Consider the following 14,814-nt stretch of genomic DNA (forward strand, 5'->3'; position numbering starts at 1 on the left):
GAGATATAACCAAGTTAAACAATATATAACTCGGATATAAGACAATGAGGTAAATTAACATTTAGCTTTCTAAATTATATACACGGTGTATCATCAGGAACCCGAAAGACTTAAACCACGCATTTTTGAGGTAAAAGGAAGGAAAATAATTCGCAACAAATTTTTTTTGTATTTGATTTCTTTCGTTTTTTAAATGTAATCAATGTTAGTAAACTTGTGACTTAAAATGAAATCGTACTTGTATTTTTCGTAAAACCTAGTTTTTGCGATGTTATTTATTTGTCACTTTTTTACATCTATCAATGAGAATATTTAGACTACGTCCCAGAGTAGTAACATCGCCATCAAAAGGCGTTTAGCACTAAGTAACAATAAAAATATGTTTTTTTTTTTCAATTGGCATTAACTCTGAAATTAGGCGAATTCCAGAAACGTTTATAGGACGTTTTAGTCTTGAAATATGATTAGGAATACACTATTAAAATCTTTCGGTAAACGGGTATAACGCAACGTGCAACGTGTGTGTAACGTGTAATTTACATACTCTTAGTAGGTAAATTGGATATTGTGCTGCAAAATATTAACGGCCACGGCATTGGGCATGATAGGAATGGTTTACATACTCATATAGGCTGGAGGAAAAATAATGTGATGAGTTGATTACCTGGTTCTTTTTATCATTATTTTTGATTCTAGGTACATATATCAGCTATATGCTATGTCTCAAGATTTATGCCAATATTTAAGGCTTAGAACTTGTATCTATACGCTTAGAAAACCATACTCAAATATTTTTCACCTTCAATATAATTTGGATAAAAACTGTTCAGTACGTACATATATATACATATGCAGCATATAGCTGATAATCGTATAAGTAGGTGCAAAAAAAAGGAATGAAAACAAGTCTTGAACTCATCACATTATTTTTCCCCTTCAGCCTATTATAGGTATCTAAAACATTTATATCGTGTCCATAGCGTGGCCGTAAATATTTTTAATTTACCTACGAAATGTATGTGTACTCCTAGGCGAAGAAATCGATATTAGCCTAGGTATAGAATATTATAGCATGCATCACAGTGAACTTATGAACCTGATAAATATGCACGAATACATGTCGGAGTACACTAGATGCTTGTACTTAAAGTGCACATGCAGAGTGCGCATTGTTATATACGTATCCTTATAACAGACGGCACACCACTAGCGTGATGTATGCGTGCACGGCTCCAACATTTTAGCACTCGCACGTGCACATCTACGCACACGCATGTGATCTGACCTTGAGTACTTATATTTATGAGCAAATATAGTTTGATAAAGGTGTGGGTCAACTGCAGACAGAAAAATAATTAGTTTTATCTTATCATTTGAACTCAAGTGTCTCTGACAGAGGCAACTGACTGATAAAAAAGGGTTCATGCAAAAATAACGCTCGTTATAGTTTTTTTTGCCAGATTGCCCATGAACCACGGACGTAAAAGACGTTTTAACGAGGCTTATCGAGAGATTATTTCATATCAAAGATACCACATGCGAGTAGTTTGTGATAAAATTCAGCAATCAACTTTTTTATGGAGTTATCTATAAACAGTTGGTTTGAAGTGTGTTGTTTATCAGAAAGTGCGAAAGATGGCCGCTTGTCGTGTACAATTTTCAAATATTGAAGACAAAATATTTGTAGTGACCGGTGGAGCTGCTGGAGTTGGTGCTGGAGTTGTCAAGGCATTATTAGCAGAAAATGCGAGGGTAAATAATACTTTGATAATAATTACATTTCGAATGATAAAACACCTGCGTGAGAAATTAGACTAATGTGAATTGTAAACAAAAATATAAGTAAGTGCGATCATGAAGCGAAATTAACGTCACTATCACGGTGAAACATTTTTTTTAAATTATTTATTTATTTTATTAATCAAATTAGTTAAACGGTATTACATCAGTACCAAGGCACTGCGAATTTAAAAACATAAAAATACAAAGATACGAGTTAACACAAACAAGAACAAAATACAATTTAGACACTGGATTCGGGTGACAACAAAACATCGTTGCTCTGTAGCATCGACTGACTCTTATTAGCGTATTTAATTTGATTTGACATCTTTAAAGCGAACAAAAGGGGTTTTATTGGTGCTCTCTAAATAACAATCTATTACACAAAGCTTACACCGTTTACAACACACTCACAACTGTTAATAAAACAAGTAATTTCCCCAATATTGCAGCACGTCGCTTACCTCGATATAAGAGAGCGCGAGGGCGCGGCGCTAGAAGCCGAACTCTCCAGCAAGTTTGGCGCCCTGAGAGCCAAGTTCATAAAATGCGATATTGCCGACGAGCATCAGCTCAACTCGGCGTTCACGCAAGTTATAGACAAATATCATCGGCTAGACGGTGTCATTAATAATGCTGCCGTTTTGAACACTGACGAGACGCAGTACTTTAAGAAGATCATTGACATTAACTTTGTAAGTATTATTAAACAAACTCTTCTGCTTTATAACGTAGTAGTATATTACAACTTACAAAATTGAGTATACTTGTACAATTTTAAAGGAGTAACTCGTATAGAGTTAGAGCAAGATAAGTTGGCAGCGGTTTTCATAGCCTAGACAGTGCAAGTGTTACTTTAAATGTCAAACATCTATGAAATTATGACATTTACTTAACTTAGCATGGTTTGACTCTACTTACGTATAGCGAAAATTTTCGGGAACCATATATGTTTTTTTTTATAAACATCCCATGCAATATCGCAAGTATGATTCCTCCTGAAGTTTGATTTCCTTGAAGGATTTAACAACTGGAGACACCTTGTCTGTGATTTTCTGTACAAAACAGTCTGCCGACTTTTGCGGGAGAAGGGCACGTCAAAATCGTCAAATGTGCATTAAGTTATTGTCATTGTCCGTGGCATGGCTATTTGTACGTTACGTTACGTACAAATAGCCTTGTCAGGTAAACGTCAGTTCATACAATAAATAATTATGATCATTGGCCGACGTGTCCGATAGAGGGGTAAGCTCTTAAAGGCGACTCCAGTTGTTAAATCCTGTAAGTTCAAATCATGACAACATCAATTCATTTGTCAAAGCATATTGTCTTTGCATTATTTTTTAAATGTGTACTTACATATTGCTTCCGTTACGCACATATGAATTCTCCCCTTATGTAATAATAACTTTCCTGCTTCATGTTTAGACAGCCACAATCCAAAGTTCATTAGTGGCATTAGACTTAATGCGGGCCGACAAAGGAGGCGCGGGTGGCACAATCCTCAATATTTCTTCCTTATGGGCTCTCAGAGGTGACAGTCAGCTACCTGTATACGCAGCCACAAAAACCGCGGTACTTCATTTCAGCAATTCCATTGGGGTAAGTTCTACAAACTGCATTATCGAAGTTTCTACACGTCTATTTGATCAGTCCTTTAAGCAAACTTTGCTCTTTGCTCAGTTTCAACTGTACATATAATACATTCATGAATAGGTGTATTTTTTGTTTGTGCGCATGTTTCTTTTTGCAAAATAGGTGTTCATGTGTTTTTATAAAAATAATTTTATAAATTATAAATATCTTAATCAATTGTTTTTCTTTAAGCTGTATTTTTTACTGAGGTGTGCCTATAAAGAGTATTATACCTATCTATATCTTTACAGGGAAAACTGTACAATCAAAAAACAAATGTAAGGGTTATGACTGTTTGCCTTGGTCCCACTGATACCGCAATCCTACACAGAAACAGCTTGATAGAAGATAAAGCATCTGCGTTCACATCACATGCAGATGAAAGACAAAGGTAAAAAAATCTACAGTTTTATAATTATATACTAATATATTAAATCTTGAAGGTTGGTACGATCATACCGACAGAATAAACATCGACTTGAAAACCAAAACAATGTTAAACACATATCGATATTAGTCACAAAGCGAAGCGAATTTCGCTGTTCCTCATGAGTATACCTCCAATTCACATAATCCTCAATCCTGATGTATGCAGCGCGTCAACGGCTTTCTCGCGATTAGACAGCTGTTATTTCATTTTCCCCTAAGAGCAAAGTGAGATTTTCCCCGAGGAAAATCGGATTTTGCCGTAAAGTCTCCGCCAACGTAAGTGGGGTTCATAAACATTTTTTTACGAGTTTTTCTTTGTAGGGTTGAGTCGGCTGTCACTGGCATTATAGAGGTTATCCGTGGAGGCCAAAGTGGAACTACGTGGATGGTTTCCAATGACAATCCAGCTGTGGATATAACAAAGAACGTCAATGAAAGCTACGGAGTTCTTTCCAAAGGTGTCAACGATCTGTTACTGGGACCATAAATGTTATTAGTAACACTAGGCCAATCAAATTAGATCCAAAAATAGCGTTTCAAGGAATTAGTTCCCAGCAAGCTGGAAATCGTTTTAATACTTTCATTTGGTCCTAAATCCCCCAGGTCCCAAGAGGTGGAGGGGATGGATAAAACTCGGATTACACGCATTTAGGATCAAAATAAATGAAGGTATTAAAACGATATCCACCTTTCTAGGAATAAATTTTTCGAAAAAACCTCATTTATTTGGCCTACACACCATAGTTGCCTCGTTACTTGCGGATTCAAAATAAAGCTGATTCATTTTCTAATTTTCACATTAATATATTCGAGGCATTTGTATCCTAAAGAAAAAATAAATTACAGGAAAACGTATCGATGAAATTGGAGCGGTTATTTAAACGTTCCTTGAATGATAATGTTGGTTCTTTTTTTGAAAGAGCGATCGACGGCATCAATCGGACGTTAAATTACTTAAATTTGTACTCCCATTTTACCATTTTCGTTTATATTTACCTACTTTATATTTTTGAGGATAGGCGATTGTTCAAATATCAGGGTATGATTATATCGTATTTTAATAAAATATTTATTGACTCATAAAAATTGGAGTATTTCTTTCCCTTTAGATATTTAAAATATCTTAGAAATCTTCGATGTCTTACTAAGAAATGAGGGTTATTTATAGTAGGCATTCAAAAAAATACTCCTCGTGTAAAGATGGAGAACGATATCGCTACAAATTTGTAGGATTGCAGTAAGTCTGACAAAGATTTTGGAATATCAAACTCAAACACGCATCGCAATGGGGCATATCGCAATCGTTAAAGCAATTAAGCGCCGGTGTTCTGCGGATTTGGCGTTGGCAGCAAAGTGCAGTTGTCGCTCCTCCCTGCAAGATCTGGCTAATTTATGATCTAGAATTAGCCTTAATCTAGACTGCTGCAGACGACGCAAAAAGGGATAGAGCTGCTGTCTATCTGTGTGCTGGATTCTACTGTAAAAAGTTATTTTTTAACAAGTTTAAAACTTAATTTGCCTGGGTTTTTGTGGATTAACAGTGCATGGTACAAGACAGATATATTCAATCAATGGATAGTTCAGTTTTACACACGCTACTGTTTTATAGCTTTCAATACTTGAATTAGAAACAAATTGTCTGTATTGGAGAAGTTAAATAATAATTTTAAAAAAACCTAGTTAGGTATAACAATAATGTCTAGATGTGAAATTAGACGTAAACGTCCTAATAACCTTTTGATAAACATAAATACAAAGTTTAGATGCTAGCTTGACGGCAAAAGTATATTTTTAATATGAAGGTAAAACTTGTGTTTTTAAACTTCCGTAAAGATTTCAAGTAAACTTTCACAGATGATACTTAAAGTGAGTGGATCGGTTAGAAGTTGTAAGATGAGAATTTTGACGATGTAAGCGGACTCGTCTTTGCGTTGTGTTAAGTATAAATTAGTGTCCGACCGAAGTTTCGGTTTCGGTTTCGCATTTTAGTTTCAAACTACGTTTTTTTTTTGCGATAAGCAATTTAAGTCTTCTTTTAAACGGATTTGTTATAAAATTTCCATTCTAATATTTAACTCCTCAGTCCATAAACAACGATAATTTTGCCTAAATTGTTAATTGAACTTTGTCATGTTTTTTTTTTATGCACATATGCACTTTACTTTCTTCGTATTCGAAATGAAAAGTAGAGTGTTTAACTCAGGTGAATAGCTTGATTTCAGCCTCGGACTATGCGAGCGCCAAACTACCTCGATTGAAATGAGTGCAACACAAACCATACCGCTAAAATTCTACAAAATTGGACGACGGTACTGAACCTTTTGGGTGCGAGTACAACTTGCACTTGAACGTTTTTTTCAAGTCTATCTCTCTTCAAACCAATCAATATTTTTATGATCGGTAAATTAATTAATTTTAATATCATTATGTAACAACACCGCTACCAATACGGAAACTTTACCCAATTAGTCGCTAGATGGCGCTAGCATCGAATTAGATCGCGCAAGCGTTAGTCTTTCACTGTTTTATGGCATGTATTAGACATTAGTATGCAAACCGTTCGCTAGATAGCGGTAGCGTCGAGATAGAACGCGCAAGCGGTTGTCTTTCATAGAATAGATAGGTTTAAGTTTTATTGATTTTACAGATTCGACAGGTATCACATTTATGTTGAGTGATGTATTCAGCTGCTCTTTGTACTATCTTATTTGAGATGCTTGGAGAATGGAGACTGATTATTAACTAGTACTTGCTCTTTGGATACCAAGTCTGTAAAATCCGTTAGGTTTGAAAATAAACTACTAGTCTAACCTAACCTAACCTAACCTAACTATTGTCTTTCGCTGATTGGAACACCCCAGCGGTCCCACCACTTACAGTTAAATACCTATCAAGTAACAACGAGGTATTCAATAATGAACTTCTTACGAACTTGTTTTTCACAACAATCACTAATAAGCTCACTACTAAAAAAACCCAGGATACACTTTGATACTTTACCTATGTATTACCACGGTCCATTTACGGAGGCTCCAGGCCCGAAAATTACGTCAAATTGCGATTTCGAACCGTAACCTAAAAGGCTGTCCTTAAATTATATTATAACCCGTATGTTCAATCATTATATATTAAGGCAAGCTCTAGCTAGTTTAACAAGTCTATTGTTTTCAAAATTGCGTGTTGGTTTAACCGTAAGTTGATTCATAATTGTATTACGGCATTCTTCATTAAATATTCACGTCACACCAAAGTTAATTCAAAGTTAGTAAATCGCAATACACAGTTAGTGATGAAATAAGGCTGAGTGAAATAAAATAAGGCATGTTTTCTGTGTGAGTACAATTTACTCAGTTTTTTTTTCTTAAGAATAAAAATGAGCAGGTAAAAGTCATTCTATTACTCGCTCTATTTTTTTCGTATAGCAATTAATAGTAAAAAAAATACCGGCGTTAGCATGGTCACTTCGGTATCGCCTGTCACCATGCCTGTGACGTTCTAACAAGTAATGTACCTAAGCACAGAATAAATAATAGTACCACCGTACAGAAACGACACTTCCTACAAAACCGAAGTTGAACAGCGATTCAGGGAAGAATCATGCCGTCCCATTCTAATGTATGGCACTATCCCTTTCGGTTATTTAGGGTTGTCAAAATTCAAGTCACTATCTTATCTCTGGTTGTGCACGTAAAAGGACGTCAAGTTGTGTAAATCCTAATAATTATAATTGCTCGTAGCAATGCTAAGCCGAACGGAGCCGAAAACGTCCGAAAGGATCAGTGTCGGCCCTCTGATGTAAGTGCAAAAGGGATGCATGACACGACAGGCGATAAAAATGCGGCCATGCTGCCACCGCAGACATACGGCCCGATTCGAAGAATGAAATACGATAACGATAAGTTCTGGTTTAGATAAGTTCTCATTTAGATATCATTTGTATGTCGTATAATTGACAGAAGCAGCTCGATTTGGGCAACCAATGTCACTTTGACGTTAGAAATATCGTAGATAGATCTTATTTGGATCACAGCGGAATCGAAATAAACGTCAATTTTAATATGTCGTTTAGTTATCGATCTTTTAAAGATAATTCCAAGATCTTAAACGTATCTTAATCATTCTTCAAATCGGGCCGTATGGCTTATTCAATTGTATGGCGGCTAGGTTCTTGTTACTCTTAACTGTTGACTTTTAAATTCACTGCAACGTCTGCAACATATCGCACCCTTTCAGCACAGTGTGAACATCAATAGCCGCAGTAATGGCATTGGTCTAATGAGTCCGGCCTGAATAGCACTGTATCAATGTGACGCAAACGACGATTGACCCAGTTCCCGATTCGACGGAACCACGGCACGACAGGTTAGTGCTCATAAAGGCTTTAGTAGCTTGTTGCTTGGAAAAGGTTTGTTATGTTTAATAACAACTTGCTAGGAAACTACAGTAAGATTTTGACAAAAAAATAATTTTTGGTACAAGCTTTTATCACTGACTGTGCTTTTCTTACCTCAGGCAACTAATACTCACCGAGACAATTCTAAAACCCTAACACAATTAGGTTACGTCGTTTCATCACAGAGTTCCTATGGCCCCCCTTCTGTCTCCATCATCAGGCCACTTGATGGCACCATAATATTGCATGTCAGCCGATTTACATGCATATGTATGCAAATATCAGCTCAATCGGAATTCGGGAAGTAAGAACTACCTAATTTAGCTTTTTTGCGCACAAATTATCACACAGAAGGAAAGAAAAAAAGAACAACAATCAATAATATTCCTCAATCAAGCACATTATACAGTTTAGCACTGCTCATTGAAGCACGTCCTACTGGAGGGGAGAAACAAACACAATTTCCGGTCACTGCGTGGACCGCCTGACCTGTTTTCTAGGCCTTACTTTTATGTAACTTACTACGGGACCCAGATCGGTGTTCGATACTGCATTGGTTTTCGGTAGGTACATGTATATATTGTATATTCAGTGGATTTATTCTATTTTATATTGACCAATATTTAGGTACTTTAAGTTAGTTTGATAGGCCTGACAAAATTTATCGCAGATACAGGTACAGTTTATAATGAACAGTTTGTGCTTCTTTTCAATGCAATGTATAGTTTTAACCGGCCTGTAGCAGATTTATGTATATGTATTAATTTTACTTGTTTACCTCTGTAGTTGAATGTTACATAACTTCATAAATCGCATCCATTTCAATGTTTGTATTATTTTATGACTTTTATGAGACAACTGCTACTAGAGACCCTTACGAGGTTCATGATAATAATGACTTGTATGTACATTTGTTAAATATATTTACATTTATTGACGCAACAGGAAAATAGCACTAATTTTATGTACTTTTACTCTGTTATGATGTATGACGTAGGTAGGTACATTAAAAATCTAAAAAGAAAAGTCTAAAGTTACCTCATAAAAATTCATGAACAGGATAAAAGGAAATAGCAAAGAGTGAAGACAATGTACACAAAAAGACTGCCTTAATCCTTTAATCGCTACATCCTTTCTAGTGTACATCAAATAAAAGTACCGGAACAAAGACGTGAATTAAAAGTTTTCCGAGTTACTGTAAAGTCTGTCTAATTGCATGCAAATTAAAGGATACAGTTCTAACAGACAACTCAGTGGAAATTAAACAGAGAAATGGGTAATGAACGAGAAACGAACTCGAAAACAAAACGTTGCTAGAAAGTTAATGAAACAAATTAGCTATCTTAAGCTGGTAATTCTTTCCAAACCGTGCATTCTTATGTGGCCACATTTAAGGTAATATTGCAGCTCTTTGGTAACTACCTGTGGACTTATAGAACCCATAGAACTAATATAAGGCTTAGATTTCAAAGCAGTTCCTATAAACAGAAAGCAAAAGCAGTAATGGCCATCTAACTGATCAAGAGTTAGTCAAGTTTAGAGTTTCTATTTTTTATGTTACGTATTCTATAGAAAATAGGTAAAATGGGCAAAATCGAAAGTACAGAATTGACTAAATTTGAAGAGAAAAGGAGCGCTAAAACTAGAAATTGTGTAGAAATATACTCTGTGAAACATTTTTATAAAACACCTAAAAGTATACAGCTATCAATTTTATGAAAAAAATACAGTAAACCCCATAATTCTCTTATAAACAATATTTAGAGTTGTAATAACCGTGATAACAGAAATAAAAACTACGTGTTATTTTTATTTAGAATTTTTATCGATCAACTGAAATAGATATTGGTCGATATGTCAAATGCTTAAGCAAATCCCAAATGTTCTACTTGGTTTCAAATTATTTTCGGTTCCTTACCTACTCTACTATGACGACATTCAACAAACCTGAACGCAAACGATAACTGTTTTGTGAGCCCGTATCCCTCCACGTGGAAACTACAGAACCAATCGACCTGAAATGCTGCATGTCGACCGTGTAAAGGCAAAAAGATGGATTCTACCATTTTTGCATCCGGCACAAAGAGAATATGTGTGGGTACTGTTTCAGTTAGATCAGAAGTAGAATATGATTTGTAAATATGCATACACCGCACTCGAGGAAAATTTATAAATTGATTTGCAAAGGTTAATAACTGACGTGCTCGCCATATGCCTCCTCGAGTGCGGTGTGTATAAATATGATATTGGCATCTGGCTGTCGTTAACATTAGCTAGCTTTACGTCTTTATACCGTGATCTTTCACACATTATGGTTAGCATACTTTTCAAAGGTGCCGAATAAAGGGTACCGGAAAAAGCAAGATTGCTTAAACATTGCATACTCGTATATGGTCATGTGATGCATGTGAAAAGCTAGTTCTATATGTAGTGGACAACAATGTGTTCAGGTAATACATTGCAGCAAAAGGGCACAGTTATAACAATAGTAATTATGTTCGCAACATGAACTATAATAACTAAGCCAACTTTATGAAACTACTTATAACATAGCAAAGTATGGGATTCATACGGAAGCAAAAATAATTACCAATAAATACTTAGAATTCAATAATGTGTTCTGCACATATAAGTAAAGAAATAGTTATTCTTTATTTTGAATTTTTTTTAAATTAGTTATTGTGTTTTTTTATAAACAGTTAATTATGTTCCACGGGGTTACGTATTTTGTAATTATTCAGAAACACCGCACCTACCACATAATACCAATTTATGATTTTATCAGTCCCGGAGCAACTTCACATTTTGACAGCGAGCTGTAAGTTCTTGATCTATTTTTGTTATCATTCGCCCGTCCCGCTCGCACCAATACATCCACAAACAAGTACGAGCGAAACACACGCGTTAATATATCAATTGACATGAATGAAAATATGTTTGAATTGGCCTCCAGGACGTGTGTGGTAAGTACGTAGGCACATGTAGATGTGTGGTTGTAGTCGACTCGAGACGTCAAGAGCAAGCGAGTTCATTAGAAGCAATTAATTTTCGATAACATTTTCAAACGTTATTGAGAATACATCCCTTGAAATATGGAACTGATATTCACAAATCAAACTAAGTAGATTAAATTTGGATGCATGGTTTCATTAGTTTCTGTTCTCATGGATGCCCGTCGATTGTTCCCCGCCAGAATATTAAAATTAATTTCCTGAATGTTATTAAATGAATATCACACTCGCTGTTAACTTATATTATTATTATTTGCGCATTTTTTTGGCTGTGTAAATATACTGCGGCGGTATCATGGTTCCATTTTTATTACTTGTCACTATGCCCATCATCTTCGCGCTTACATTACTTGTTAGAACGTGATCGGCATGGTGACAAATGATAAAGAGCCGATCATCTTAGCCCCAATGGTTATAAAATAGTTCAATTTTATCTAGATGATAAAAGGTATCATAGATAAATAAGTAAGCAGAGAGTGCTCACTCCGTACATCAGTTTTCTTACCATAACGCATAAGCGTAAATAATAATATTTTCGTAGTCGACATCTATCTTCAAATTGGGGGAGTTATCAGTACTGCTACACGGCAATCGATGTCACTAGTGTTTAGTTTGGCTATTTCGATTTATTGATTGTTTTAAGAGTTAGAAGTATCAAGTAAACAAAAACATACAAAAGAACCAGTATCTTAGAGAGGAAAATGGTGACTACGTTAGTATGAAGAAGCGGCCGCGAGCGATCGGCGATTTTCCTCTAAACCACTTCTTACGATGCGTGCAAGCAATAGTTGGGATTTCGTGACACACGCCACATTTGCATAGCACCAGTATAGCGTACGTACACTGCACTGCATTTATGTTGACGTCGGGAAATTTGTAGATGATTTAGGTGACATTTTTATGATTAAACTATCGGCCAGGCGAGTCCTTTATTTTACTTTCACCGTTCAACTTTATTATTCAGTATTTACAGGCCTTGTTAATAAATACCGGTTACAGTTTTGAATGATTCATGGTTAGTTTCACTAGAATTAAATCGACCGGGATATGGATCGTGATACCGTGACCTTTACACTCGAAAACAATACAAAAGGTAATCACGGTCCATATCCAAGATCGATTTTATAACATATTGTTAATAAAGTTTCTCCTCTCCCCCTCTTGGGTAAAGGCCTCCTCCAGTTTTTGTCACATATCTTGGTCTTGGGCGTTGGCCACCCCATGCCGGCAATTTTCATAATATCATCCACCCAGCGCTTGAGCGGATGTCCCGCGTGTCCCATATATTTATAATAATATTTATACTATGCCTTAAAACCGGGAGACCAGAGGGCTTAGCCAAGATGGCAATCGTATATCGATAAACATATACAGATGCTACAAAAAGTCACGTGATCAGGATAGACGCAGGATGTTAACGTTCCGTAGCGGAAGAAACGCAACTGACACTGTCGCACTAATATGAAAGAGTGATAGAGAGATATGACTGTTGGCACGTTGGCTAAGCACCCGATTGGCGTTTTCTATCAACGATTATCACTTAGTTAGTCTCTAAGATAACTAATAGTAAGCTTTTATATAACTTGTTTTCCTTTTGGTCCTCATCAGAATGTTTGTGTATTCTAAATACCCTTTAATCCCCATATGAATTTATGTGTATCCTAAATACTTGTTGTTATATTTAGTTAATGAACTTAGATACACTGCGTACTTATCTACAAGGAGCCCCCGATTTTTTTTTTATAAGTATGTACCTATATTTTAACCATACGATTGCTTCCGATTCTAATTCAAAGCAATAACGATTGTTCATTGACTACAACAAATATAGCTTTACCTCCTACATTTTCATACAAAGCATCATCGAACGGCCGGATAGTATGCCAAAGGGTTAGATTGAAACAAGCCCGTTGCCTCAGGCCAGATTGCATGATTATCGATAGTAGATACAGTTATAGAATTGTAAAGCCTAACACACAAGTGAAAGTTCTATTAACTGAACGATTATGTTTCCTAAATGAGTCTCTGAGTGACATTCCATGAGTCCGAAATTACAGTTTAAAAGCGCCGATTGTGGAAAATATAATTCAATCAATTAATCAAATATGTTTTATTATTTTTTAATTCTTTGACACTTGGAGAGCCTTTACACCACCAAATCTTATTAATGTAATTATTATTGTGTGTTATTATTTTTCTCAGTCCGTGGGGACCTTATACATCTCCAAAATTAATGTATTAAGCATTGAGACTATACGTCTCTGTAATATTGTATAATATACATGACTTGGTACGTACTAGTTATATATTATGTAGCATTAGTATGAGAGAGCTAGCTTAATAGTCCAGATGCGATTTATTTATTTAGTAAACATTTTATTTTGACACTTGGAGAGATTTTACACCTCCAAATCTTGTTAGGATTAGTACTCTGACATTGGGGACCTTTTACATCTCCAAATTTAATGTCTATTTTTTTAATTAATTTTAATGTAATGTTCACCCAGGTATTTTGGCTGTTGTATTTATAAATGTTGTTATATATTTTTCATGTCACTATATGATGTTACTATAAATGTTGTATTGACTTGTAAAAGAGCCCTTAAGGCCTACTTGCACAATATTACATACATACCTAGAAAGTTAATCATTATAATAATGTCATTATTCATTCACGAATTAAGTTACAGTATTTTATTTTATTTTTATTTTGGAATACTATATTAATATATTTCCGAGTAAAAAATTTCTCTACGAGTATTAAGTACTCATGTCAATAAAATCGTATTACGAGTATATACAGGTTGATTTCTGGGTCGTGATCCAGAACCACTTTTTCTGAATCTATAAATGATTTACATTATCATACGGTAGTATTTGATTGAAAGATAATTAGTTTGATTTTTATTATTTTTCATGTAAAATTAATCTTATACGAAGTAATCATGGTCACCCTGTGACTTTTGACATACGCTGTATGGAAAGCGACAAGACGTCACATTGAGTAGGGTGACCAAACTGTATGCAAACTTGTTTTATTCTACTTGTCATCTGAAAAATAATCATAATTATTGGTGATAATAAATAATGAGCAACATCATTAGATTCATCATTGAATTCTGTGTGATGTCTTGTTCTCTTGCTCCACGACCTCGAAATCATCCTGTATACTCCAGGAAGTAATACAACAAAATAAATAATATAAGTATGCAGATTACATTTGTTATAAAATATGTGTAACAGTGCCAGTTAAGTATTCATTAAATAATATGTTTAATTGATACCTAATATACCTATTAAATCGTAACAACCAAAAGTTAATATAAATGCTTTGTAAAGTTTTTAAATATACCTATCGTAAATGTGTGTGACAGCCTGAAGTATTCATTCTTGACGGTTTCAAACTCCCCGGTAATATTACCTGAGAGTAAATAATTTTAGCCTTCATTTTGACGACGCCATCTAAACTTTTATGCAAGTAAAAAACAACGGCTAAAATGACCATTCAAATATCACTTCATTCGTGAGTGCCAGCCCTAAGTGCGGTAAGAAACGACTTTTCTG

At 35.2% G+C, this 14,814-nt stretch overlaps 2 protein-coding genes across 2 annotated transcripts in view; one reads left to right on the plus strand and one right to left on the minus strand.

The window, feature by feature from the left end:
• LOC133521221 (uncharacterized) overlaps positions 1–14,814 on the minus strand; it is a 165,758-nt gene that overhangs the window by 40,441 nt on the left and 110,503 nt on the right. The gene's annotated exons all lie outside the window — the stretch shown is intronic.
• Positions 496–12,965, plus strand: LOC133521223 (15-hydroxyprostaglandin dehydrogenase [NAD(+)]-like). Its single transcript, XM_061856069.1, has 5 exons — positions 496–1,752; positions 2,235–2,477; positions 3,211–3,384; positions 3,669–3,808; positions 4,168–12,965. The coding sequence occupies exons 1-5, from the start codon at positions 1,636–1,638 to the stop codon at positions 4,331–4,333; spliced, it is 840 nt and encodes a 279-aa protein (XP_061712053.1). The 5' UTR covers positions 496–1,635; the 3' UTR covers positions 4,334–12,965.

Source organism: Cydia pomonella, chromosome 9 (genome assembly GCF_033807575.1).
Source record: "Cydia pomonella isolate Wapato2018A chromosome 9, ilCydPomo1, whole genome shotgun sequence".
In the NCBI taxonomy this organism is placed as follows: domain Eukaryota; kingdom Metazoa; phylum Arthropoda; class Insecta; order Lepidoptera; family Tortricidae; genus Cydia; species Cydia pomonella.

Bases quoted from the DNA above. Each gene is read 5' to 3' on its own strand.
- LOC133521223 (XM_061856069.1), top strand. From the start codon at position 1,636: ATGGCCGCTTGTCGTGTACAATTTTCAAATATTGAAGACAAAATATTT. The intron at 1,753-2,234 runs GTAAATAATACT...CCAATATTGCAG, and splicing joins TATTAGCAGAAAATGCGAGG to CACGTCGCTTACCTCGATAT. The intron at 3,809-4,167 runs GTAAAAAAATCT...TTTTCTTTGTAG, and splicing joins CATGCAGATGAAAGACAAAG to GGTTGAGTCGGCTGTCACTG.